Below are 27,328 nucleotides of genomic sequence, written 5' to 3' on the forward strand. Positions count from 1 at the left end.
GAAAACAAACACATTAAAAAGTTTGTCTTGTCACTAGGGGTGTTCCCCAGGCCTCAGTATCAGGATAAGTCCTGTTTATTTATTTAGGAAATGGTGGAATCACCATTCCTGAAGGTATTGAAAAGATGTGTAGACCTGGCAGCTGGGGAACATGGTTTAGTGGTGGACTTTGGTGTGTTAGGTTAACAACTGGACTCATGATCCTAGAGGCCTTTTCAACCTAAAACATTCTGTGACCCTACTTTTTTAGCCACTGGTTGAAGAAAAGAGATGCTCCACAAAGCATCTTTCTTGATAACTGAGAGATTTGCCTTTTGGCTTGAGTTGATGTGATCCAAAGTGAAGTTTTGAGAGCAAGAGTAACTGACACTTAGAGTTTTTTAGAGCCTTGCTGATAACCTCACCCTTCCCCTGAAGTGTGACATGTGTCCAAATTAATCTTGACAAAAGAGTTAATCTTGAAGGTTCTCTGCTGTGAGTGCATACAAGGACCATGGAGATGTGTATGGGGATCATGTGAAGGAGAATGGTGTGTGTGGGATGTGAACCTCTCATCGTCAGAGAGGAGAAATCTTTGTACTGCTTGCCACTGACAATCTGCTTAGTAGGCAATGGTTTGTCTGTTAAGTTGTCAATCACCAGTTAGGATTCAGGACAAATAATGACTATTTTAGAAAAATTACTCAGACCTTTTCTAGATGCTTAAAACCTCCAAAATAAATCACCAAAGACCCACCTGAGGATCCATAATTTGGTGAGAGTCATTGCATTTTTAGAGGCCAGGGCAAGTCTGTCTATATGTGCACCATCTTCATGTGAACCTGGAAAGGGCCTTAAGGTGTTAAAATGCCTGAAGATGTTAAAATGCCTGAAGATTTACCTCTACAATAATGAACTAAAAAAAGTATTCAGCCTTTTACCCTTAATTTCAATGTTCTTACCTTAAAACTAACCAGGCAAACTATTTTGAGCATGCCTTGAGGCACGACCTAGAAGATTGCTACAAAACAAGACAAGTTTGTAGGCATTACAAGCTGTGCCACTACCGATGTTTTCTAGACATTTTCTGTCCCTGTTGATAAGAACATGCCAAATTTTAACATCCTTCTCTTTGAAACACATTCTGGTTATCTTGAAACGTGCCTTGATGTACGCAGCTTACAGAAAATCACACAACAGACAAGTTTGAAGGCTCTAACCTTAATAAAGTTGATGTTTCTCCAGCACAGACACCCTGCCTTCATCCTGAGTTGTAACTTCATTTCTTGCCTTTGGCGTGGATGTCATTTGATGCATGTCCCTTCTTTTGTGGCAGTGTCTTATGCAGACACTGCACTTCAGCAGGGTCTTGGGCACACAAAGCCATCTGCAGGAAAGCCCTGTGCTGAGTCAGGCTCTCTGAGGAGCTGGGGGTGTGCTGGATGTGGAAGATGTTCGGGACCTGGCTGACTTCAGGTACAGCCTCACACCTACATTGCCGTGGTGGTTTTGTATAGGAGGTATTTATGGATTATGATGTAAAGTTTTTATGCAATTGACAATCTGTTTGAACTACTAAAAAGTTATAAATGCTTTTGTGAAAAATACATGTTACAGATGGAAGAAACATGTGAATTTTTTTTTTTTTTTTTTTTTTTTTTTTCCTTCTGGTTGGTAAAGAAGTAACATGGCTGGCCCAGCCCTTGTTTTGGTTAGGTTAGGCTGGGCTGCCCCTGCTGTGGGCACTTGCTGGGTTTTTCTTATTAGCTGCTGATTAAAGGGAGAGGAGAAGTTATTAGCTTCTTACTTTAGCGTGTTACTGCTGAGTTTTAGTTTAGTTCCTGAGATCTTTGTTACTTTTCTTTAGTTATAACTTTGATCTGTAAGGTACTGAGCCCAGCTAGGGTTAAGTGACTATTTGTAAGCCCTGGGTGAGACATTAACTTTTTTTAGTGCTTTAATTTTCTTTCGAGTGAGAGAAAATAATAAAATCTAGACATGTGGAAGAACAACATAAAAACACTGAAGTCAGTAAAGAAGAAGTCAAGTCCCAGATAAGAAGGATGAAGAAATGCCTTTAGTTTTAAGGTAAAATCCTCTTGTAAAAACGGGAAGAAAGACTCTTTTTCCCTACAATGCATGAAGGTATAAGGAAATAAAAGTGTTCAAATTATAGGTATCAAACAAAGGTCTTCATGCTAAAGCAAGCAAATATTAAGCTAAGTGGAATCCTATGAGAAGTTTGAACGAAGAAAGAGAGAAGAGTAATGAAGGTCCTGTAACCCCAAGAAAGAGAAGAAGATCTCTGTTCCTAAAGATGAAAATTATTTCAGAGATAGATAATGAGAAGTTTTACCTTTAAACACTAAAACAATACCCTGTAAGTTGAAATACCCCATAAACACAGTTGTAAGAAAAGCTTATAGAAAATGGGAGGGATTTCATGATTACAAATCTCCCTGGGCAGCTGCTATTCATGAAAATTACAGAAAATTACAGAAAAAGAGCCACAAAAGAACTGTTTTCTTGTGGAGAAGTGTCCATAACATTAACAAAAGAGACTTCTCTCCCTAAGCAAGCTGAAGAAAGTCTATTCTAAAAGTAGTAAACTAACTGAAACTTTAGGCATCATCTCTTTACATTGTCATTAGGAAAGAAAAAGAGAAGAAGGAGAAGAAAAGTGTCCTAAGAGTTTTGTTCTAATTCTTATGACTCTTTCTCTTAGTTACTATTAATAAATTTTTCTTTATACCCTTTTAAAATTTTAAACCTTTTACCTTTCTCCCAGTCCTATCCCACAACAAGAAATGAGCAAGTACATTCTAGTAAATACAATAGCAACTGGCCAACACCCAACCCGCCACACTTGCTCATTTATCACGTTGCCATAATCAAGCATGCAGCTGACCAAAGGCCCCAGATCAGTCTGGCTGTGTCACTTCCTTTACCTCACATTTTGGTTTTGCCTCTTTTTTCTTTCCTGGATTCTGCTTCTTTATCCAGTCCCTCTCCCCCAGACAAGCCAGTGATTAAGCTGGTGCCCTGCCTTTGTTATCAGCAATGTTTCTCTTTCCTGCCATTTTTCCTGCTGCTGTCTAGTCAGTGCAGCTACTGATCACGCACGGTCAGCTGCACGTGCATCACCCCTCTTCTTATAATCTGCAGGTTCTGGTAGCTTCTCATATCTTTATTTCATGTTGTTAGACTGCCACAAGTCAGGGTTAACCAAAGATATTATTTTCATAGAATCATAGAATCACAGCATGGTTTGGGTTAGAAGGGAGTTTAAAGATCATCCAGTTCCAACCCCCCTGCTGTGGGTAGGGACACCTTCCACAAAACCAGTTGGCTCAGAGCCTCATCCAACATGGCCAGGAACACTTCCAAGGATGGGGCATCTGCAGCTTCTCTGGGCAACATGTTCCAGTGCCTCACCACCGTCACAGTAAAGAATTTCTTATTAACATCTAATCTAAATCTCCTCTCTTTTAGTTTAAAACAACCAGCATTGTTCTATCACTACCTGCCTGTGCAAAAAAATGGCTGTCTCATGAGCACATTGGCATATGAATCACTCTCTCTCTTTTGTACACTTTTAAAATTAATAGTGTTGCTGTTACCATTCATTTTCTTATCTCTCTGCTGTTTCCAGTAAATTGTTCTCATCTCAGCCCATGATCTGTGCCATTTTTGTTGGAAGGGGGAGTGGGAGCAGCACGTGGTTTTAGTGGATCATTAAACTGGGGAATACCATTACTAAAACACAATAGCCTGGACAAACCTTGACAGGACAAAACATAACTGGGATACACCATGGGCTTCAGAGCAGCAGTCAGCTCTCTTCCCTGGTGTCCTGTGAGCTACATGGCTCATCCACCCAGGAAACTGGCTGCCAGCCTGGACTGAAGGTCAGTCTGCTCCCAGGTTGTGTGAAATTGGATAGTATTGCCACTTAGACTTTGCTATGCTCTCCCAGCATGGCCTAATTTCCAAAGTTCTGACTCTTCAACAACACCAAATTTTTGTCCCAAGCCTAAGGCACGTCTTCTTTCCTTTCAGCCTAATCACAACCTTGGTGCTCTCTTTGTGATGTGCTCACTGTCTTCTGATTGTTCATCTCAAATTTTCTGGTGTAATGATGTTGAGAACTAGGTCACCTACACTCAATCTGAGGTTTGCTCATCCTGATCTTAAAACTTTTCAGTGATAAAATACACACTTCTCCCTCTTTACAGACAACCCAACTGCCTACACCATTCCTCTCATGGCTATGGAAAGTTTTTCCTTGTGCCAAACTTCAGTGTCCCTGCCTATAGTTTAACCCCCTGACTTCTTATCATGTCCACAGGAGGAATGGAAAGCATCCGCTCTTTCAGATGTGCAAGGATAGATGTCTCCTCTTGACTTGTCAGTTTGCATTCCTGCAATGTTTCCTCTTGAATCATGTCTTCGAGACCTCTCACCCCTCTTATTTCTTATGCAGCTGTTGTCTGCTTCCCTGATGCCACTGGCCATATAAATACAGCTGTTAACTCTGGAATCCACTGATGGCAAATAAAATCCAGGTACTCTTAGTAGCCCTGGCACAATGACCAAAACACCACGCTGGTATCTTGAGGTGCAGGGGGCAGAAAGTTTCTGAGTGACTGAGGTGCATGTGGAAGGGAGCTGAGTGAAAAGAGACAGGCTGTGTTCCCATCAGGCCTGTAAGACACTGCCCTACCAAACACACCAGCAAACTGGTCCTACAGCCTCAGAACCAAAACAGATCTCAGAGAAGCTGGGTACAGCTTCCCCAGAGCAGCAGATTTCCTTAAGGGACTTGGGGATTTCTAACCATGAGGCAGGTGGCAAAGAAGCATCTTCAATCATTTTAAAGAATCATCACAATCCAGAAAGGCATGATAAAAACATTTAGCTCAGGGCAGCTTTTAAACAGGCCATGTTTGAAATTTCAAGGGGGAAACAGATTAGCACATGAGAGCATGGAAATTTGAAAGGAGAATCCAATCCAGTCTTACAAATGGAGCAGTTTCATATCTCCAAAGTGTCCAGCAAAACCCCCAACCCCATAACCACTAAGCAATCAGGAAGTTAGTCTGTTTTTCTTGTTTCTTGCTTCTTTCTTCTTCTTTTTTTTTTTTTTTTTTTTTTTTTTTTTTTTTTTTTTGTAAATTCTCATTACATGCAAGGCTTCAATTCCTACATTTAGGGCATGCAGCAGTGATTTCTGCTCAGCACTGCTGGAGCAGGCAGCACAGAGAGGATGAGCATTTTTGGTTCATACATCTTCAGACAAAAACAGAAGAACTGGAGCAGACTGTGCCCAAACAGCAAGATCTGTGCACCAGTGTGAGTCCCTGGCCAGCAGACTAAACTGTGGGGAAGGAAACTGGGAAAAGAACCCAGCTGCTGTCTCAGCTGTCCCAGGGGGAAAGTCAACCAGGAGCAAGGACACAGGATTTCTGCAAGGTGCCTTGGAAAAGCTAAGGAGCACAGAAATTCCAACCACATGGGTCCTTGTGGCTAAAATTGACTGATAACAGCAGACAACATGTTCCTCTCTCCCCAGGACTCGAGGACTCTGGCAGAGCTTTTCTGTGCTGGAGGGACACCTCACCAGGCAAGGCCACTTGGAGGTGAAACAAAGCAGAGCTTGGTAAAGTCAAAGCAGCAAGGAGTCAGGGAGCATTTCTGACCACTCTCAAAGCAGCAAGGAGTCAGGGAGCATTTCTGACCACCCCCAAGGACAGCAGATCAGAGCCCACTACAGAGAAGAAAATTTCCCTTTAGGAGAAATCGTTGCACAACCTCTCACCTAATGGGCCTGGCTCTCGCAAGGTGTTCCTCCAGCCTTCTTCATCTAGAAGACATAAATAAAATATCAATACAGTGCTTTGTGCAGCTGAGGCCAGTCACATCCCACTTTTAATAAAAAAGGCCATTTTCCCTGGAATACCCAGCCTTGCTGAGGCTGGCAAACAGAATATACAGAGGAGGCCAAATCACTTTCACAACCAGGGGCCACAGCCAGAACCATGCACTACATCTGATTTGCCTTGTGCTCCCACTGGTAACTATGGGAACCTTGCTCATGGATCAAAGAAGGAATAGGGCTAGAGCTGCTGGGGAAGCCTCACAATCCCCAGTTTGCAGGACACGGCTCCCAGACTGTGCCACATTGTACTTGCACTTCTGTTTTTCTGGAAGTCCCAGCTCCTGCAGTCATGTGATTACTATTTCAACACTCTTATGGTTTTTTAAACTTGCTTCTGGTTGCCAAGTAAATTGGAAAGCACCAAACTCTAGGGCTCAAGAGCAGAAGAGAACACATTATTTGTTACTTTATAATTCTGTACTTATGGGGGATTTTTTTTTTTTTCCAACCAAAATTTTTCCAGGCCTTGGAATGGTGGTGAAGGGGGCAGGAGCGTCAGCTGGAGAGTGCTAATGCCTATCTGATGGCAGTGCTACGCCAGGGCTGGCACACTGCACTTCCATGGCCCTTTGCAGGGAAGCAGCAGAGTCACTGGGCTGTGGCTTTCACTGGGAAACAAATTTCTGTCAACCTTGCATCTGCATTTTGAGTCCCTGCTCTCTGAAGTCTTGAAACAGCAAAACAAAGCTCCATTGGTGTCATGGTTTTGCTAGGGAAAGATGCTAAGGGACAGCCAGTTCAGCAGGGGACATCTGGCCCTTCATTTTCCAGTGATTCAGTGACTCCAGCTAGGAGCTGGGTTTTGCCTGAGAAGTGGGAGTGAGATGCTGGTGTTAGCATGCACTGCTGGTGAGACAACTGGCTGCTGCCAGAAGGCTTTTTTGTTTCCACCCCTTTGAGAAGAGTGAGGAGACAGTTTGCACCTTGTACATCTCTCACAATAAGCCCAGCTGCTGAAGTCATTCTGTGCACATATTGAAGTTTTCCTGTACATTCCTGGTGACCAGAAAATGAGTTTTTTCCACAAAGTAAAGTACGACTGTGAAGCAGAACTTGAAGAGAAGAATGTGCATCTTGTTTTTCAGCCTAGATGTTTTGCAAAATATGTGCAACTCTCCTCATTTCCAAGCTTCCTAAATTCAAGTTCAGCCCCTCTAACCACCCCTTCTTTCAGTCCTCATGCAGCAGGTGGTTTCCAGTGCAAATGTACTTTTGTGTCTGTTATACATAAGCAGTGCTCTGCAAAATTTGGCCAGTCAATGCTTCTTCCAGGAAAGCTCTCTCCCAAGCTGTTAAATGCTATGCTCATGAATTACTGTTCTGGATTTATTGTTTAAACATGCATAAAACACAGCACAGAGCAAATATCTGGGGGGAAGCTCTAAAGGGGCACAAGCTTGGTTTCTCCATTTACCCCTGCACGCTCTCAAAGCAGGGGAGGGACAGCAAATCACACACTGCCCATTTTTCACAGGTGTGCCCAAACATTCCATCAAACACTGCCTCCTCCCCAGGGTGCAGTCTGTACTCTCAGCTTTCCAGGGCAGAAGATACCTTTCACATCCAAGCCCCCTGGCTGGCTGATGGACAACTGTGTTGCAATCAGACCTCCACAGGATCATCAGGGCTCAGACTGCACCAGGCACTTGGAAACAGCTACAGAGGCACTGCCTAGAGAGCTCAAAGAGAAATATATTGATGTCCAGCACATGAAATTGCCCTTCCTACTCACTGCTGTGTCCCACTCCATCTGCCACATTTCTAAATCCCTGATTTATCCTCCCAACAGCAAAGGCTGGTTTGAAGGTGTCAGTGAAAGGAAGTGCTCAAATTGCTGGAAATGATGTTTCTAAGCATCTTTTTTAGAAACACCACTCTCCAGGGATCTCCAGGTCTCTGCCAAGAACATGCATAGGAGAGCCAGAGAATGTTCAGGGAGCGCATGCTCAAGCCTGCCGCAGCAAGGAGCAAAGACAGATGGATGGCAAGCAGAGGTGACAACCCATCTGCTTCTGCAGGACCTCTCTGGCATCTCCCAAGGGACTCGAGGAAAACCATGACCAGAGATAACCAGCCAAAGCAGACTCACTGGTTATCCCCAGCATCATCTGAGACCAAAGCATTCCACTGAGGAGATGTTCCAAAGAGGGACAAGAAAGGGTGGTAGGACAGCTCCTCAGAGATGAACATGCTTTGGCTGGGCTGAGCATTGTCCTGACCTCTTCTCTCTTACACGGAATACAAGGCAGAAATTTTCCAAGCAAAAAGTGCCTGAGGCTTTGTGCCCCCCTCCTCTAAACTGTGCAGCAGTTCAGATGTCTTTTTTCACAAGGCCACAGCACAGAGAATTGGCCTGCACCGTTCTGTCCTGTGCTCAAGGCTCCACAGCCCACTAACCCCATTCTTCGCCAGGAGGAATTGCCTTTGTGCTCTGCACATGCAGACAATACCCAGAAACCTCCTCCAGCAACTGCAGAGAGATGCAGGCTGCTGTCGGGAGAGCTGTGGGTGGGCATGAATGAATGAGGGAATGAATGAGCTGTTCCCTACTACTGGCATGAGAATCTCCATGATTTGGAGACGAGGAATCCGTGCTGTAAGCATGGCTGCAGTGGCAGGTGCTCTCTTGCATGGCTGCAAGGAGTCACAGGCAGGTAGAAGTAGCTGGAGCAAACAGCTGCCTCTCCCAGCCCAGTGCAGGCTGCAGTCTGGAATGCTGAAGCATGGATGTGCCCACACGGTGACAGAACTTGCTGTGTCAGGACATGAGCAGTCCTGTTGGGTTTTTGCCTGGAGCACCAGGCAGAGCGCAGGAGCATTTGCTCAGCTCGCCCAGCAGATCTCACAGCCCATGCAGAGCTCCATTCTGTCACAGCCACCACTTCAGCTAGCTTGGCTGAGAAAGAGCAGAGTGAAGCATGGCCACTGCAGTGGGGAGCAGTCCTGGAACACAGCACCTCCTCTCAGCAAGTGGACTCACTGTCTCTCCCACCCCCTGACTTCCACCCTTTCCTTCAGAGCCCATCTCCACCTTTCTCTTGGAGACTGTAAGAAATGAAGATCTAAATGTTCCTGGAAAGGGATGTGTGAGGGACCAGGGAGTGGGACACATCTTCTCCAAACCTCCCAGCCTCATGTTCTTCCTAACCAGTCACTTTTGAAGCAGCCAGATCAAAGCTGCTCCCATGTTCAGATGGGAAAGGGATGCTTCACCTTTTCTGTCCCAGTGCCATTAGGGCTGGGTGGGTACAAAGGGCTCCTGGACTGATGAGCATCACCACCAGCACTGACAAACTCTTTGTTTTCTCCAGGTCCCCTGGAATGTCACAAAAATCCCGCAGCTGAAGCAGCCTTTCTGAGGGGCTCAGCAGGAGGCACTGGAGACAGGAACACCACTGCAAGCTGCAGAGAGAGGTGAGTTTGGAGGAGCTGTGGGTGTGCCTGGCTCTTCAGAGGGCAGCTCACCAGTGGATGCCCATCAGCACAGCCTTGGTGATCCAGAGGAGCTGGGTACTGCATTCACTGAAAGAGCTGGGAAGTAGGTCAGCAACATTACTGAGGGAATTAGGGAGTTTTAGGGAGAACTCCATGACTAAAATTTGAGTTTCACTGCTTACTGGTGCAGTGATTGGATTTCAGTGTGCAGGGTGAAAAGCACCAGCAGGGATTGTGTTTGATGCACCCATGCCAATTTCTGCTGCTCACACTATCCTTTTGCCATGCCAGCTTGTGCAGTGCCTTGCATCCTGCAGCCCCTGCCAAACCAAATGCCACTGAGCCACATCCACTGCTCTGCTCAGCTCCTGAGCCCAGCACAGCACTGGGCATGCTGCACACATTTAGCTGGGCTCATTTTATATCAATGGCCCTGCTGGGAGAATTGAGTACCATCAAAGTACCACACATGGCCAGATGCAGACTTATCCCTCCTCTAAAGAGTTTTAAATCAAAAGAGGTGAGGCAGAAAGTCAGAGTTAGCTATTTGACACAAAATCCTGGTTTTTTCTAAACCAAATTCTTATATGGAAATGCCTTTCATTCCATATACAGGCAATAAGCTCTTAAAGTGAGACCAAAATAAAATAACACCCATAACTGCTGCAACACTAATTTTAAGTAGCTGGTTTGTTGGTTGGCCAGCTCATCACAAAGTGCTTCACAAAGGAGTTTTGTGACAGTGTCCATGTCCTACCCCTCATGTTGAACAGAGAAATTTAATTTTCCAACTCTGCTGAAAGACACGGTGGTGCAAAAATCTTCCAAAAAAATTTTTTTTGAAAGCAAGTAAGAAAAGCACAAATGAAATTGACAGGTAAAATTCTGGGTTGCTGTCTTGCCAGTGGTGACCAAAATTACAGGCAGGGCTGACATGGTAAGAGGGAGAGGATGCAAGAGGGTGCAGGAGCTAAAACAATGTCTCTGCTTCCCCACAGTTCTTGTTGCACTGGGGGATCTGGGCACAGAGGGTTCATCAAGGTCGCTGGGTACTTGCACACCAGTGTGTGAGCTATTAGCTCTGCTCCTATTTTAAGTTCCCAAAGTCACAGAGTTTTGCCTGGAGGGTGGGACAATGGGTTCATCTGCTCCTTGCTGGAGCCAGCGAAGGGTGGAGGAGTCATTCAGGCATGGTGAAAGGGGAATTGCCCACAGGAAGGACACTTTGGTCAGCCTGAGGTGCAGCAAGTCCTTCTGTGCCAGGCTGCTGCCTTCCTGCAGGACCCTCCTGTGGGGACAGGAGACTCTGTGGGTTCAGGGGCTGAGCCAGCTGCCAGATGTGAGGCCAGCTCCCAGGAGGGTCCCAGCTGACCCATATGCTCCTTGCCTGTCACCCCACGTCCCCTGTTGAGTCTGGCCACAACTCTGAGGATGTGAGAGGGGGGTGAACGTCAACCCAGGGCCCCTTGGGATGCTCCTGACCTCCTGCCTCCCCACAGCTGCCATGGGCAACACTGTGGGGCACGGGGACAGACACAGCAAGGCACTCCTTGCACACACACAGACACACACACGGACACACGGACACACACACACACACACACACACACGGACACGGACACACACACGTTTCCTTTCTCTCCATCTTCCCCAGGGCTCTCTCCCTCCTGAAGGGTGCAGAAGGGTTCAGGATCGCCCTGGCAGGCTGCAGGTCGGCCGGGGGGATGCGGGCAGGAGCTGACCGACCAGGGCTGTGCTGGAGGCAGGCAGGGCATGGATGGGGACTGTCCCGGGCAGGCCGGGCAGGGCTAGGGGCAGGCAGGGCAGGGCTGGGGACTGCCCCAAGCAGGGAGGGCAGGGCTGCTGGGGGTGGGTCCGCAACCAGCCCTGCCTTTCAAAGTCCCTCGATCCGAGGAGGAATTCGGGAAATATTTCCAGCAGCGGGTGGACGAGGAGGAGGGCTGGAGCTGCTCCCCAGGAACGGCAGGGCCGGCGGCCGAGGGATGCGGAGGGAGGGGAGGCAGCCTGCGGGGCGGGCCGGCTGAGCGCATCCCCGGGGCGCGCCTGGGAGAGTGTGCGCGCGCGCTCCCTCCATCCATCCCTCCATCCCTCCCTTCCTTCCTCCCTCCCTTCTCCCTCCCTCCCTCCCTCCCTCTCTCTCTCTCTGCCTCCCGCCCGCCGCCGCAGCCGCGCACCGGGGCTCCGCCGCCCGCCCCGCCGCGATGCCCCGCCGCTGCTGAGCCGGCCCCGGCGCCGCCCGCTCCCGCAGCCCGCCAGGTAGGACCGAGAGAGCGGCCGGCCCCCGCCCCGACCCTGCCCAGCCTCACGCTGCTTCCCAGAGCGCGATCCGAGTGCCGGCGGAGGCTGCCGGGGGGCGGCATGGGGCACCGGAGCCGTGCGGGAGCGATGGGGAGGCGGGGGTGGGATGCTCGCACTCGGCACACACGCCCGGGAACGCTCCCTACAACCCCGCCGCGGCACCTCCGGGCGGGCGGAGGGGCTCGCCGCCCTCCCCCGGCGGCCAATCGCGACATGTCGCGACGGGAGGCGCGGCTGCGGCGGGGGTCGCTCCCCCACTATCCCGGGAGCCGGGCATTGCCGGGCATTGCCGGGCATTGCCGGGCAGGTGGGGTCGGGCAGGGGCTGAGGCACATCTCCTTGCCGGGGGGCTCGGGGCGCATCCCCCGTGCGCGGCGGGGCGCGGTGCCTCCGCCTGGCGGGGCTGTGCGAGCCTCCGGGCAGCGCTGCTCTCCCTGCCTCGAAACGCTGCCCGAGGGGAGTGCTCAGAGGCACCTGCAGCCGCGCCGAAATTCCCATTTTCCTCTCGAGCAGCGTGCGGTATGAAGGGCTGGCATTAAGCAGCGCTCATCACGTAGGCTTTGTCTAGGTGGAAGCATGGCTGGGGCTCTTCCGTCATCTTGAGTTTAATTCTTTATTCACAGCCTTGTTGCTTCCCTCCCCGCCGAGCCATGCAAAACAACTCCACACTCTGCTCTGTCTCCAAGGCGAGAGCAAACTGCCAAAATGTTGCAGAAATGCAGCAAGCACTAGGGAGGACTGGAGTCTGAAAATGAAAGCTGTAGTAAAATCACAAGGTCACGGGTGTGAGGGTGCGAGCGTGTGCTTTCAGGGCTCCTTTTCCCCTGCGCTTTGCAGGAACCTGTTCATTCCTCCAGTCCCAGATGTTGCAAATTCGCAAGTCAGGCAATTGAAATGAAGGCTGAGAGAGGCTGGGGTTCTCTGTGTGCTCCCCTGGCACCTGCCTAGGAATTCACGTGCTGTTTGTCGCCATCGCCATCGCAAAGGGAAGGGGTGTGCTTTTGTTTAGAAAAGGGAAGCTGGGACACTTGTGTCTTGATGTGATGGTGGCATCCAGGAAAAAAAGAGCTGTGACATATGGCTTTGGTTGGGGACGTGGCTATCATCAAAGAAAGGCATTGGCATTTGTGATCATTTGGGAACGTCTCTTAGCTGTTCCTTTCTCCCCTTTTCCTTCTGATTGGTTCTGCAATAGTAGTTTGCCTATTGTCCAGCACAGACATTAAGGCCAAATAGGGAAATAATGTGACATTTCTAGGACCACCACCTGCCAGCCAAGCCATGAGCCCCCACCACCAACTCCTAGGAAAGCTGTCTGACTCCTCTTACACCCCCACCAGCTCACCTCACCAGCTGACATGGACAACTCCTAAGTCAGTGCTGAGGAGCCACATTGGTCAAAGCTTCCTCTCTACCAGACTTTGCATTCCAGATACCTGAGGAGGTTGGACACACTCTCTGTGTCCAGCACCCCTGAGGGTCAGCAGCAGCACAGTTCTAACCTGATGAAACTTGGCTTGCTTCTCCTTCCCTCACTTTCTCTAAGGTTTTTGCAATCTCTTGGCTGTGAATGGCTCCTGAAACTTAAATGTTCACTGTCCTGTACCTGCCCAGGCTGTGCCTTGTCTTCTCACCTGGCACTACTGCACATGACATGGCACAAACTTTGATTTATGTCCTCACTGTTGGGAGTCTCTACAGCACCTAAAAGGATGCTGTATAGGCACAGCCACTTCTCTGCCTTTTGTAGTGCCCTGATACTCTCAGGGCATTCAGGGTTGCGATTTTCAGGTGTTACATCTGGGACAGAATTTGGATTTTTGCTGTGGCTTTGAGGGGACACAGTCTTGATTGCTCACTGGGGAAAAAAAGCCCTGTTCTCCAGCATCCTAATGAAACTTAGATCCTGTAATAAAGCCCAGTGCCCTGCAAGATACAAGCATCACTGGGCAATCAACCAACAGGTTGGTCATAGACAACACAAGTGACAGTGGCTCTCCTTGTGACTGGCACGGGAACAACCTGGAGCTCTGTCCAAGCTCAGAGTGCTGGGATCTGCATGTGCTCCCAGCTCCTGGACTTCAGTGCACACAGCTGTGCAAATCCTGGCTGCACCTGGGGCTGCTGCAGGCTGCTGTGCTCTGGCATCCACTGTGGGCTGAACTCCCTGGCTGGGCTTTCCCTTGCCAAGGGTGTGAGTGGGATCTCTCCAGCTGCTTTCAGGAACCTTGGAGGAACTTGGCTTTTGCTGTTATCTCTATCCCTCTGGTGATTTTAACTGAAATTGGAAAGAGGGGGGAGCCATGTGAACAGACAGACATGGAAACTGTGATTTCATGTGCCTGGCTTCCTAAGGAAACCTGGCTACAAATAGAAGTGGGATTTGGTGCTGCAAAGAGCTCCTGAGGAGACAGAGAAGGCGGGGGAGTCTGAGGAGAAGGAAGGGTGGCTAACCTTGTGTGTGAGGTAGGTAAAGAAAGGCTGGCACACACCCGGGCTTAGAATCCCTTGCCTGAGGTCTGGGGGTCTAATAGCTGGCCCTCTGCTCGGCACTAGCATCCAGCTCCCTCTAGAGTCAGCCGTGCCAGAGCTGTGCCTCTGGACGTGCCTCTGCTGGGAGGTGCTACCACCTTTCCCCAGGCAGGAGCAGCCACACAGATGGATGGAGCATGCCAGGGTGAGCCCCAGCCCAGCCCAGCCTGCCCAGCTCCTGCCTAGTACCGTGCCTGAATTGCTCAGGTCAACAACCTGCATCTCCATCAGTCTTCCCCCACAGCCATCCCCATGGACATCTCCCCCTCTTCATCCCTGGATGTTCACAGGGACCTGGGGATGGGGATTTATCTCCTCTCCCTTGAAGCTTTCTGTTCCTGCCCAGGGGAGCATCCCGCTGCACAGAAGACACATACACAGCTACAAAACCCAGTGCAAAAACAGTCCCAGAGGGAAGAGAGGACACAAGCACAGGGGAAAACAAGAGGCCTGTTAATTCCTCCCTTCTGGCCTCTTTGGAGCACCTCTGGGCAGATACTTCCTCCCCAGGCTGCCCAAGAGCCTCAGGCTTATTAGCAGTGTTTTACTCCCCCAGCACTCACAGGAGATGCTCTGCCCATGTTACACAGAGCCATGGAGCACAGGGAGATGCTGGCCTGCCCTGAGATCACACAGGGAGTCTGCCAGCCAGGCAGCCTCAGGGCCAGCTCATGGAGAACAGGCAGACTGTGCTAAAATCAGCAAGGGAGATGCACAGGCACAGAGGAAGGCATCTGCAACTCAAGAGGAATCACAGGAAAGAGCCTGATGCTGCTTGATAAAGAAGAGACCAAAGGCAGGTGGTAAGGGTAAAGAAATGGTCTGAAGACAGCAGCAAGTAGGAAGACAGTTGTTTGAGAAGCAGACAAACAAACAAACAAAAAACCCCAGTCCCAGAGAAATGTGGTATTTCCCCCTTGCTTCTTATTTCCTGGTATATTCCTTGCTGAGATCTTGAGTCGTGGGAGAAAGGGACAACTTGACACTTGGTCTCCATGTGTGAAAAGCAAGACTGCAATCTCCCTAACAAACAGTTCCAAGCTCATTTTCTGCAAGCTGCCCCCAAATTCAACCAATGCGGTTGAAATTGTCTATCAGGGATGTTTTATTTTCGCTATTTGTCCGTTTATTTTGGAGAGTTGCTGGGGAAATTGTGGAAGGAGATTGGATGTTTCATTGAAGAGATAGGATACTCGGAAAAATCAGTTTCAGACTGATAATTATTCTTACTTTTTAACGTCCTTTACAGAAACCCAGGGTGGCCTGATGTGTGTTTTACTTGATCGGCTTCATGGAGGGCTTGTGCCTCTGACTATATTTGGAAAGGTTTTGATGTTTTTTGTACTGATGCAATCAGGATGCTGATGGCCTGGAAATCATTTTCCTGATGCGGAGATCTCCAGGGTCATGGGTAGGGGATGCCAACAGGCTGTGCCTGTTTTGGAGTGGTAGAGCTGGGTGAAAGGGAGCAGGAGCCAGGCAGAGCCAGAGCAGGGAAGTGAGCCAAGGGTTTTCCAAGCAGTGTTTAAAGAGCCATCACGCTATGCTGCCCTGAGTGGCAGCACAGCCTTTGGACTTAGCAGCTCTCCTGCACGGTTTGGATGTGCCAGTGCAGCAGAAGGGTCCTTTTCCTGTCCTGGTGGGTGAATCTCACAGCTGTCAGGAGCTCAGTTTTACCAAAGCTGCGCCACAGGGTCAGCACCAAGATCAAAAGCAAAGCCAGCGGAGCCTGTGTCTGCCCAGACAGATCTCCAAGCACCCTGTACCTCCTTGCAGGGCTCTTGGCATCCCTTTTGTGTCCCTTGGCTGCATGAAGCTGGACCTGTGATGGTCAGAGACCAGATGGTTTGTTTGGGTTATTTTTTTCCCTACAGCCATATCTTTTCCCAGACCAGGCTCTGCCCAAGCTGTCTGCTGGAGGGCAGGCTGCTGATTACAGTGAGTCTGCACAGGTGTACAGGCTTGGGCACAGCCAGGCAGGGCCAGCAGCAGAGGAGAAGTTCACTGTTCCTCCAGAGATGGGGCCATGGCTGTAAGTGCCTTGCACGGAGGCAAGGCATGCAGTGCTTCTTCCCAGGAAGATTGCAGTAGATTCTTCTTCTCCTGCAAGAGAAAACGGGGGACAGGTGCTGTAACCTGGGGACTTCAGGTTTGACCATGGGGTAGGAGAGAGTCAGTCTTTTTGGGGCTTGCTGTCTTTTCCCCTGGAACAGGGTGGGGAGCAGCTGAGCTGCTTTGTGCCTCTGTTCTCTGTCGTGCAGGCTGGCTGTACTTTGCAGTGACCACTAGCTGCTTCGTCCTCAGTTTTTGGCCCCTCTGGTTGAAGGAACACCGTCTTTCTCCAGCCTGTGACACCAGAAAAGGTTGGCTTGAGCTGCCTTCCCTGTCTCTCCCTAGTGCACTCTTGCTAGGAAAAGGTCCTCTCTTGTCTAGCTCTGACTGTCGGATGGGAATCCCTGTGGTGTTGCAACATGCTCCTGGTTGTGCTCCCACATCGAGCTGCAAAGCAACCACTTTCCTGTGAATAACAAACTTTTACTGGTCCCAGCAAGCAACCAGGCACCCTGTGGGGAGAGGGTGCTGCTCCAGCCTCCTGCACACTGGTGACACAGCTGTGGCGACACCTCCCATCCCAGCTGGCAGTAAATTGGCAGGAATGATGCTCATGATGAAGATGATGGTGTCGCAGTGGGGTGGGCACCGTTGGGGGCTGTAATGGTGTGAACACTGCTGTGTGCCAGCTGCTCTGTGCACGTTTTCTGTGGGATGCTGGGAGAAAATTTCCATGTGGAAAGCCTCTCAGTCTTTCTTTGTGTGGCCACTGATTCCTCCTGAGCCCAAGCCATTTCCTTCCTTGCCCAGTCCTTCTGTAATTAAAGTGTCTGGACCAGCAGTGGTTTTTTAGTGCTCTTAAAAATAATGGTGCTTCTAGTGTGGTGCAAATGGTCATAGACCCCTGTGTGATACCAAGCTTTAGGAAAATAACAGGGAGGGTCTTACAGGGGATATTTCAGAGCTGAAGTGCCTCGATGGAGATGGGACTTTTGGGAGGCTGCTGCAAAGAAAAAGCTGTGCTTTGTTGAAATGCAGAGCAGCTCTTAGGCTGGCTTTGCATGCAGCAGCCAGTCAGCCTGAAGGATTGATGCTGCCAGGGAAAGATCAGAGCAGAGTCTAAAAGGCTGTTTCCTCCCCATCTGGCAGCTCCTCAGCTGGGGGGCAGAAGCATGAGCTGGCAGCAGGAGCTCTCTCCTACCAATTTGTAAAACCTAGAGCTCCCATGTCCAGCAGGAAGGCAAATATCTCTACAACCCTCCCAGCCCTGCTGTGGGCAGCAGTGCCCTCCTGGTGTTTGACAGCATCAAGGGGTGGAAGAAAGGCTGGACTGACAACCCTTGGCCAGAGCTCCATCTAAGCTGAGCTTGTTCTGGAGCCTCTCCCAGGCTTTCCTCCCTGACTGTGCAGAAACACCTGCTGGCACCCCTGTGGAGCTTGTCTGGAAAGGGAAAGGGGCTCAGGAGAATCCAGGCTGGGCTCTGTCTCTCCTGGTTAGTTTTGGCTGTCCCTGAGAGCTCTCCAGCAGCACCAGGACAGTTCCCCTGCTGCAGTGGTAAAAAGGGCTCAGGGTGCTGTCCCTGGGTGTCAGGTGGTGCTTGCGGGCAGGGCAGTGCTGGGATTTTTCACCACACGTGTATGGCCAGCACCCAGCCTGAGGGCAGCCTGAGCCCCTGCCCTGTGCTGCCCTGATCCCTCTGTCCCCAGAGGCTCTGGGACAGTGCCACCAAGGCCATGAACACCGGGGCAGGCAGGGTTTGCCAGGACTGCCAGCCTGGCACTGTGCATCAGCTGCTGCACACGCTGTTATTGCTGATGGCCAGGATGGGAAATGCAATTGAGACCTTAATGAAAAGCTAACAAAGTTGGGTTTGGAGGGAGGGCTGCTATTCAGGTGGCCTTGCTTCCCCTTGCAGCATGTTGGAAATGATTTTTCTGGGAATATTCCTACACTATGCCACAGTGTGCCTTGCTTCCCCTTGCAGCATGTTGGAAATGATTTTTCTGGGAATATTCCTACACTATGCCACAGTGTGCTGACTGTGAGCTGAGACTGTAGGCAAATGCAGAGCAAGAGGGTCTCTGGGGACCAAGCTGTTTATTTTGGATTGTACAAATAAAGAAATGCTGATGATTTAATAGCAGGTGCTTCTCAGAGATATTTTGAGTGCCAGGCTCTGGTTGCATGTGTGTAACTAGCATGTTGTGGCCAAACATTTTCTAGCCCTTCATAATTCCTGAGCCTCATTGTGAATTGGTTTAAGTAGGAAAGCTGGTCATGATGTATGAACCTCGCTTGATGGCTACACCACAAAATGCTGGAGGAAGTACAGCAGAGTTGGGGGAGGCTGCTGCTGCTGCCCAAAGGATGCACATTGGCATGCCTGGTGGATATCTCTTCCAAAGTTCCAGCCATTTCTTATCCCTCTCCAGAAAAGCTCCACATTTCTTACCTCTTGACATCTGAGGGAAAAATATTATTTGTACATGGAGTGCTAGTTGGGAATGCCAGAAATACGGATTGCTCAGATGCAAGCCTCTAGGCCTTTTTTCCTCCTGTTTAAAGTAGTATGGGACTTGATTTCAAACAAACAAACAAACAAAATAAACAAACCAGAACAAAACCCAGCTTACATTACAATGTTTGAAAGGGGAAACACATGATAAATAAAGTTTAAATTACTTATTAATTTGATTTCGTGGGTGTCTTTTTTTTCCTGAATGAGACTTCCAGTATCCAAATCCTTTTAAGACTGGAGAGTTGGTCCAAAGTGTGATGGGACTCTCTTATTCTTCATGACCTAAATCAGTGACCCAAAGCATAATATTTTTTCTAGAACCATCTGTTTTCTCTTCTTGCCAAGGGGATTTCACAATGCCTGATTGCTCTGAATAATTGTACATGTGCAGGGATATGACTTGCCACAGGGAGAAAAATTAACTGAACAAGGACAGGTGGATGTTCTTGAGTTTTCTGAAGAAACTACTACCCTTTAGAAGGAGAGGGTGAAGAACCATGCAACTGAGTAATATTTTATGCCTACCACGAATTTTTTTAAGCCTACATATTTAAAAAGGAAACAAAACTACACTTAGAAGCTATCTGGGATTAACAGAGTAGGTACCAAGTCAGCCTGTGTTTGACAGGCCCTTTATCAAATGTCTCCATGACTTGGTTTGGAGCAGTGTGAAACACAGGAGTACAGATGTTGGGTGACTAATTCATGCTTCAGCTAAATTTCAATGACCATGAATGCACATCTGTTTCAGCTTAGCCATCCACTGAAGGGTGTGCAACAAGGTGCTCCTCTTTGCAAACATCATGCTTGCATTTTTTTCACTTTGGGCTTGTAAGCAGTGGTCACAGCTCACATTTGGGAAAGCAGAAGATACCCAGGCACTATGATCAGGGGGGCAATGAGTCTGGTAGTAAGAGCTTTTTTGTGGCATTAGCAAGATTCCTAATGCAAACAACTTTATTTTAAATCTGGCTTCCTGCAAGAGACTTGCTTTTTCTTGTTCAATTCATCTGTTCTTATCACCCAGCTTTCTGATTTGCTCACTTCCTCCACTATGTATCTTTTTATTTTCTTAATTGCAATACCAGGGAGTGGGGGGTTGGAGGCAGACCAACAGTTCCTGGTGAGAAAATGCCATTTATATGAAACTGTCTTGATAAATTCTCAGTATTACCTTCCCAGACCAATAACAGTGCTACAGCATCAATAAATAAAAGCAAACGGAGGAGAGGGCTTTGATCCACCATTACAGTGTCTCTTTGTGGAGCAGATCCCATACTGTGGTGTGGGATGGTACTCCTTGATTCCTCCAGCCAGTTGTTCCCTTGCACACAGCTCTGTCCCTGCATGATGTGCCCCTGCCCTAACGAGGAGTTAAAACCTTTCATGGCTGAGCTTTGTTGTTTTTTTCTTTCAGGGGTTTGGGGTTTTTCTGAGGAAAATCAGCTCAGCTTTTTGTATTTCCCAATGCAGTCGAGGTATTGACGTGCTCATTTTCCTCTCTTCATAGAAACATTTTTAAGTACCATCTGATTAAATTAACTTGGATTGGAGAAGCGTGATATAGCAAAGGCTCTCCTTGAGGAGAAAATACAGCTTTAATAACTAGGGATCTAGCTTTATTGGCTAGTAAATTTGAGAATGTAACACTGAGCATGCCCAGGCTTTTTTTTTTTTTTTTTTTTTTTTTCACTGAGCATCTCTTTGTACTTAAAGGCATCTGTTCTGTCGGTTTATGCACTGTTAACTAACTGCAAACCTCTTTAACTGCTCCTCTACATTGCTGGAAAATCCTGAGGCAGGACAAAGGCAAGAACGGCTGTCATGCCTGATGACTGATGTTGTAAATGGAGTGAGAAAGGCCCTTGAAGGGGAAGCCGTCAAAGCTGACCTAGTGGGAAAAGAGCGTAGGGACATGTTTCCTCTAGAAGCATGCCAAGAGAGCCGGGCTTCGATGCATATGCGGCTCTTTCCAGTTTTGGGAAGGTGCAAAGTGATGCACTGTAGAAGGAATGGCTCCAAAATCATTAATTACAGGCTGCCCTTCTGGTGCACCTTATGACCAAGTTACTGTTAAGAGTAAGGTTTTGCCAGGGCTCAAGCTCACTTTGTGCAGATTTCCAGTGTGGAGTAGATGCTTGGGAGGACTGTGAGCAAGAAAAGACTGTGAAATACATAGCTTACAGTGATTAAAAAAGTATAAAAATACTTTTTAAGCATGATGAGGAGATAGTAGATTTCCCTGTCCTCTCCTGCTCTTACTCTGAATTCCAGTGAAGTGAGTGCACTGTAATTTTGAAATGGGAAACACTTCTGCCAGCTGTGAAGCAGAACGATGGGCTTTAATTAGATTAGAGTAACAAGAAAATGCAATTGAACAAATAGGTTTTCAACAAAGAGAAAGAAACATCATGGTAGCTAAAGGGGGTAGGTGCTAGCTCGCTGGTACCATCTGAATCCATCCTGGTTCAGATGACTGAACTAGAGGATTTCTACAGGGAAAACATCACCAATCATAACAAAATGGGCTCATCTGCTGCATCTTCTTGAGTAACAGGATAACTTGATCCTATCTTCAGAGAGGAAAATCTGTTATCTCTGGTTGGCCTCACTTAATCTTTGCTTTTTGCCTCTTCAGGTTGAGGATGTTCGGGACCCGTCTGGTGGAAGCGGCCATGTCACGAGTAACTCCCGCACACGCCTCCTCAGGGAGCTTCCCTCTGCTGAGCCTTGTCCTGGTGCTGCTCCTCCATGCAGAGGGCACACGTGCGGAGAGCCCCAGTGAACTGCCCGCCAACGACACCGAGGAGTGTGCTGGCTCCTACATCTGTAAGAAGGGAGTGATTTTACCAATATGGGAACCCCAGGACCCCTCGTTTGGGGACAAAATTGCTCGGGCAACGGTGTATTTTGTAGCCATGGTGTACATGTTCCTGGGAGTGTCCATCATAGCCGACCGCTTCATGTCCTCCATCGAAGTCATTACGTCCCAAGAGCGGGAAATAACCATCAAGAAGCCCAACGGCGAGACCAGCAAAACCACCGTGAGGATCTGGAACGAGACTGTTTCCAACCTCACACTGATGGCCTTGGGCTCGTCTGCTCCGGAGATCCTCCTGTCTGTCATCGAGGTGTGCGGCCATGGCTTCACGGCGGGGGACCTGGGGCCGAGCACGATCGTAGGGAGTGCTGCCTTCAACATGTTTGTCATCATTGCAATCTGTGTGTACGTGGTGCCAGATGGAGAGATAAGGAAGATCAAGCACTTGCGAGTGTTTTTTGTTACAGCGGCCTGGAGCATCTTTGCCTACACTTGGCTTTACATTATTTTATCTGTGTCTTCTCCTGGGATTGTGGAGGTTTGGGAAGGCTTGCTCACCTTCTTCTTCTTCCCCATCTGTGTGGTGTTTGCCTGGATAGCTGACAGGAGGCTTTTATTTTACAAGTACGTCTACAAGAAATACCGAGCTGGCAAGCAGAGAGGCATGATCATTGAGCATGAGGGTGACCGGCCCTCCTCCAAGGCCGACATTGAGATGGACGGAAAGGTTGCTAATTCTCACGTGGAGAACTTTTTGGATGGGACACTGGTGTTGGAGGTGGATGAGAAAGACCAGGATGACGAGGAAGCCAGGAGGGAAATGGCTCGGATCCTGAAGGAGCTGAAACAAAAGCACCCAGACAAGGAAATTGAGCAGCTCATAGAGTTGGCCAACTACCAGGTCCTGAGCCAGCAGCAGAAGAGCAGGGCCTTCTACCGCATCCAGGCCACCCGGCTCATGACCGGCGCTGGCAACATCCTGAAGAGACACGCCGCAGACCAGGCCCGCAAGGCTGTCAGCATGCACGAGGTCAACAGCGAGGTGACCGAAAATGATCCCGTCAGCAAGCTCTACTTCGAGCAGGGCACCTACCAGTGCTTGGAGAACTGCGGCACCGTGGCCCTGACCATCGTCCGCCGGGGAGGAGACCTGACCAACACGGTGTACGTTGACTTCCGGACAGAGGACGGCACGGCCAACGCCGGCTCTGACTACGAGTTCACTGAGGGGACGGTGGTCTTCAAGCCTGGAGAGACCCAGAAGGAAATCCGCGTTGGCATCATCGACGACGACATATTTGAGGAGGATGAGAACTTCCTGGTCCATCTCAGCAACGTCCGTGTGAGCACCGAGGCCTCAGATGAGGGCGTTCTTGAGGCCAGCCGTGTCTCAACACTCGCCTGCTTGGGATCACCGTCTACTGCCACCGTCACCATTTTTGATGATGACCACGCCGGCATCTTCACCTTCGAGGAGCCAGTAACACACATCAGTGAAAGTGTAGGAACCATGGAAGTGAAAGTGTTGCGAACCTCTGGAGCACGAGGAAATGTTATTGTGCCCTACAAAACCATTGAAGGCACGGCCAAAGGTGGAGGAGAGGACTTTGAAGACACCTGCGGGGAGCTGGAGTTCCAGAATGATGAGATAGTGTAAGTCAAGGTTTTATTTGTTTCTTACAGTCCCTGTTTCTCCTGAAATAAAATGCACTTATCTCCCAGAGCTGCACTGGAGGTGTTTGGGTGCCAGTGCATTGCAATAAGCCATGAATGGCCTCAGGTGCTGTGGGGAGCCTGAAACACTGCTGTGTCCCTGCTTTGCCAGCAGACTGGAGAGTGATGCCTGGTCAGGGGCACTGCAGCCCTCCAGCAGCAGGGAGGTGGAGCTGATTGGGAGCTGTAGCCATGCACTGAGCAGATCTCTACAGCCTCTGCTGCAGCTTCTACAGCTCTGCAGTAGAGCAGAGAACAAACCCCACCCAGGCATGAGGGCCTGAACTGCAAAGGGCTTGAACTGAGTGTGTGAATTGTGGTACCTGCTTCCTGTTTCCTGTTGAGGCTCAGATCATCCAGTACTGGGTCTCAGCTGTCCTACTGATGCTCTGCTCAGGGCTTTGGTGAAGGTTGCTTCACCTCTTCCTGTTCTAAAGAGTGCAGGCCTGGGTCATTCTCCAATATGCGTCTTGAAAAAATGCTGTCATGCAGGGAAGCCTCATGGTAAGGATGTAACTGCAGCCACATTCAGCTGCTTGCAAGTAAAAAAGGAGGCTGAAAGCTGTTGGAGGCTGCTCTTGAGTGTTGCTATTTGGATGGTGGGGAAATTATTAGTGCTGTAGCCTTATTACAATATGTGGAGAGCATAAATTTGCTCAATAAATCACAGTAGAAAACATCTATCCTTGGGTATGTCATGAAGACATTTCCTTGCCCAGCTGGTGCTCTGGAAGGAGTAAGGTTTGGGAGCTGTGTTTTTCCAGTCTGAGGCTCTTCCTACAGTGAATTCTGTGTTTGCAGACAACAGGGACTAAGTTCTGTAGCACAAAAACACTGTGTAGAACTGAAAGAAGTAACTGGTAAAGGGCACTGCTGTGTAAAGGGAGAGCGAAATTTTGGCTTGGGTGTTATTTATTGTGCTGCTGGTCTCCCAGGAGCTGAAACAAACCATGGTGTGTGCCCAGAGTGGTCCTTGTGTTCTGTCTGTCACCTGTGTCTGCTGTGTCTGCAGAGGGAGAATGAAACTTCTTCATAAAACTTCTTGAAGTAGATGGCAGGGGGGAAAAGGTGATTTGTAGTTCTCAGGCAGAATTTATACCAGTTGGGATTTTGACTTCCCAGGAAAAACTGAGCAAAAAGTTCACAGCTCTACCATGTTGTAGCTCTGGAGGCTACAACAGACATGCTGCTCACACAAGGGTCGAGAGCACATGGCTCCTGACTCCTGAATGATAAATGTAGTAGAGAGGAATGCATTTATTTGAATTTTTTTTATCATTTTGGGAGAAGCAGGGAGTTGTCTGCAAAGATCCAATGAACTAGGCTATAAGGATATCTCCCAAAGGCTCTTTGCTTTTTATCCAGGTCACTCAGCACTACCAAAACTGGGCTAGTGGCAGTTAGCCTTTGCCATTTGTTCCCAGCTCCCATGGGATGTGACATGTTTACATGGCAGGCCAAACACACGACCACAGGCTCTGTAACAGTGCTCAGAGAGGCTTGGAATATGCCTTGCCTTGGATCCAGCACTGTGGCCAGGATCTCTGTGCTGTCCTTCATCCAAGACCTGTGTCTGTGCTGCCCCTTGGTGCTTGGGCTGTGATGAGGCAAGGTGTTCTTCCCAGTACTGCTATGCCTGGTGTGGCCTTCCCTCCTCTGAGCTGTTCACTGCTGACTTTTGCCAACAGCCCAGTAACCAAGGGGTGTGCTGGAAGCCAGCTGACCACATCCTGTGGGATCTGTGCTGGTGTGCCCTCACCAGGGCTGCAAGCCTCCTCCTTCCTCTTCTTACCAGCTGCCAGAATGTGCACAGCCAGCAAGAAGCAGGGGAAAGGAGCTTTCTCAGAAACCCAAGCCTGCCATTGTATCTCTTATTGTCTTTAAACTGCCCCTCCCAGGAATCACAGTGAGTGACGGCACCTCAGAAGTGTAAGGAGGTGGTGACTGCAGGGACAGATGTTGACCAAGGGGCTCTCTCCATTCAGGTGGGAGAGGACACTGGCAGAATGAAACCAATGGTACATATTCCAATCTATCCATGGGCTCAAAGGCAGTATTAATCTAAAGCTCAGCTATTAATCTAAAACTCAGCTGCCACAGTCCATGCTCAGGTGCTGGGTGGTACAATCTCACTGGCAGATTTCCTGCCAGGTCCATGTTTTGCCTGGACACGAGTTTAGGACAACACAGAGGCAGAGGGTTCCTGATGCTGAGCTGCTGCTTAGAGGCATGCTCCCCTGGAAGAATTTGCTCCAATAAATATATACTAGCACAATATGTGGATTATGGAGCTAAAGACTTTTTGCTCTGTCATCGCTTGATAGTGCTGTACTTCAGTTAAGCCATGGTTATATGGAATGGTGCAATTCCCTAGCATACTGGATTCAATAAAGTTTTAAAATTCTGGGTTTTCTCATGCTCTGATGGCCAACAGATGTCTTTGCTGCCCTTTCTAAAGGTCTTTAGTGCCTCTTCAGTTCTGCCATTCAAGTCTGAATGAATCAGCTTGATAAAAGTAAGATGTGTTTTTCTGGGGCAGTAATAACAAAGGTAGGGCAGTACAGGGAGACATGAAAATGAAAGAAAAGCATGCACAAGCCTCTATTAGTAGAGGGCTGGCTTGCTGGTAAGTCCCAGTAAAATTAGAAAGCGCTGGGAGGGCCCTGATCTTCTGGAGACCTTCCTCTGGTTCCCAAAAGGCCTAATTATGTAACATGTTGTTTGTTTGCAGTGTCCAGAGAGACTTTCCCATTTTGCAATCTGTTGATGTCCCCCCTTCCCAGAATACACAAAATAGCAGTTTAACTGCTGAAGCCATGCTGCTCCTGTGCATTTAATCAAACATCTCATTCTGATGCTACCAAAAAAAGATGTGTAGTGGAGAAGATGTTGGTCCTCCTGTGGAACATTTCAACCCAGCACTGCCTCTTGGAGTGGTGCTTTTCTGCTCCTTGTTCCTGGAGCACAGCTTGTGTGTTCAATGGATGCATGTTAGGTTAAATAAACAGCTTTTAGATGGAGTTTGCATGGCCCATTGTTCCAAGCTTCGTGGAAAAAGGTGTCTGGCTGGGGTCTGAGCAAGGTCACTCTCAGTGATGCTGCACAGGTACCTGGGGCTCTGAGATATCAGTGTGGGTGCTGTGATTTAAAGTGTAAGAGAGCCTTTCCTCTGAGCCCAGCCTCAACAAGGTGGCTCCAGCCTTGTCTTGCACCTCCATTAATGATTGAAGCTTTCTGCAGGAGAACATGGGGAAGATGTGCACTTGTAGCCCTTCCTGCCCCCCCAGCTACTACAGCTATTGTGATCATAGAAGAGGTCACTGGTTCATCCAGGCAGTGTATTTTTATCTGCTGACTGAATGCTAAATAATTCAAAAGAAGTCCAGCTTCCTATATTAGAGAAGGAAGCAAGCTTTCCCTCAGCTGATATCCCATCAGCTCTTCTCCTTTCTGTCTCAGCATCAGGAGGAGCACTTCTTCCAGATGTGACTGCAAAGCCCTTTGAAAGCAGCGTGTTCTTTCATGTTCAAAAAACACCATTTTTCTAGGGATAACATTGTAACTAGAGATCTGTTACAATCTGCACTCCAGATGTCTGTACACACACCCCAAAAGAAAATATTTTACTGCATTAACGTCAGTGAAGAAGATGGTACATATGGACAACCAATTAAACTCATATTTCACCTATGCACTCACACCTGTAAATGCCTGGAAAATCTTATGTCAAATGGTCTTGCTGTTCATAATATGCAGTTTAGTTGTTTTCATAAAACATGTCTGCTGCAGATTTAGGAAATGACACTCTTTGCCCACTGAATTTTACTTGTCCAAGTCAGTTTTGGCATTTCTCTGGAAGCATAAATTTAGGAGATGAATACTAAAAGAGACACAAACCATCAGTTACATTCTCTGATTTTTTTTGGGAAAGTGTCCTCAGAAACCACATAGGCTCCTTCCCAAGAGCCCTTTAAAAATGTCAGTGTCAATAAATAGAGATGGTGGCAGGAGGGAACCAAG

General features: G+C 48.6%; 1 protein-coding gene across 5 annotated transcripts in view; it reads left to right on the plus strand.

Annotated features, from left to right (window-relative positions):
• Positions 1–11,542: 11,542 nt before the first annotated feature.
• The window catches only part of SLC8A1 (solute carrier family 8 member A1), a 114,885-nt gene continuing 99,099 nt past the window's right edge, over positions 11,543–27,328 (plus strand). For all 5 annotated transcript variants that reach the window (XM_066546383.1, XM_066546385.1, XM_066546384.1 and 2 more), the window contains exons 1-2: positions 11,543–11,629; positions 21,413–23,248. In XM_066546383.1, the coding sequence (XP_066402480.1) occupies positions 21,420–23,248 (1,829 nt within the window). In that variant the 5' untranslated portion in view covers positions 11,543–11,629; positions 21,413–21,419. The remainder of the gene's footprint in view (positions 11,630–21,412; positions 23,249–27,328) is intronic.

This window comes from Molothrus aeneus, chromosome 3 (assembly GCF_037042795.1).
Source record: "Molothrus aeneus isolate 106 chromosome 3, BPBGC_Maene_1.0, whole genome shotgun sequence".
Lineage (NCBI taxonomy): Eukaryota > Metazoa > Chordata > Aves > Passeriformes > Icteridae > Molothrus > Molothrus aeneus.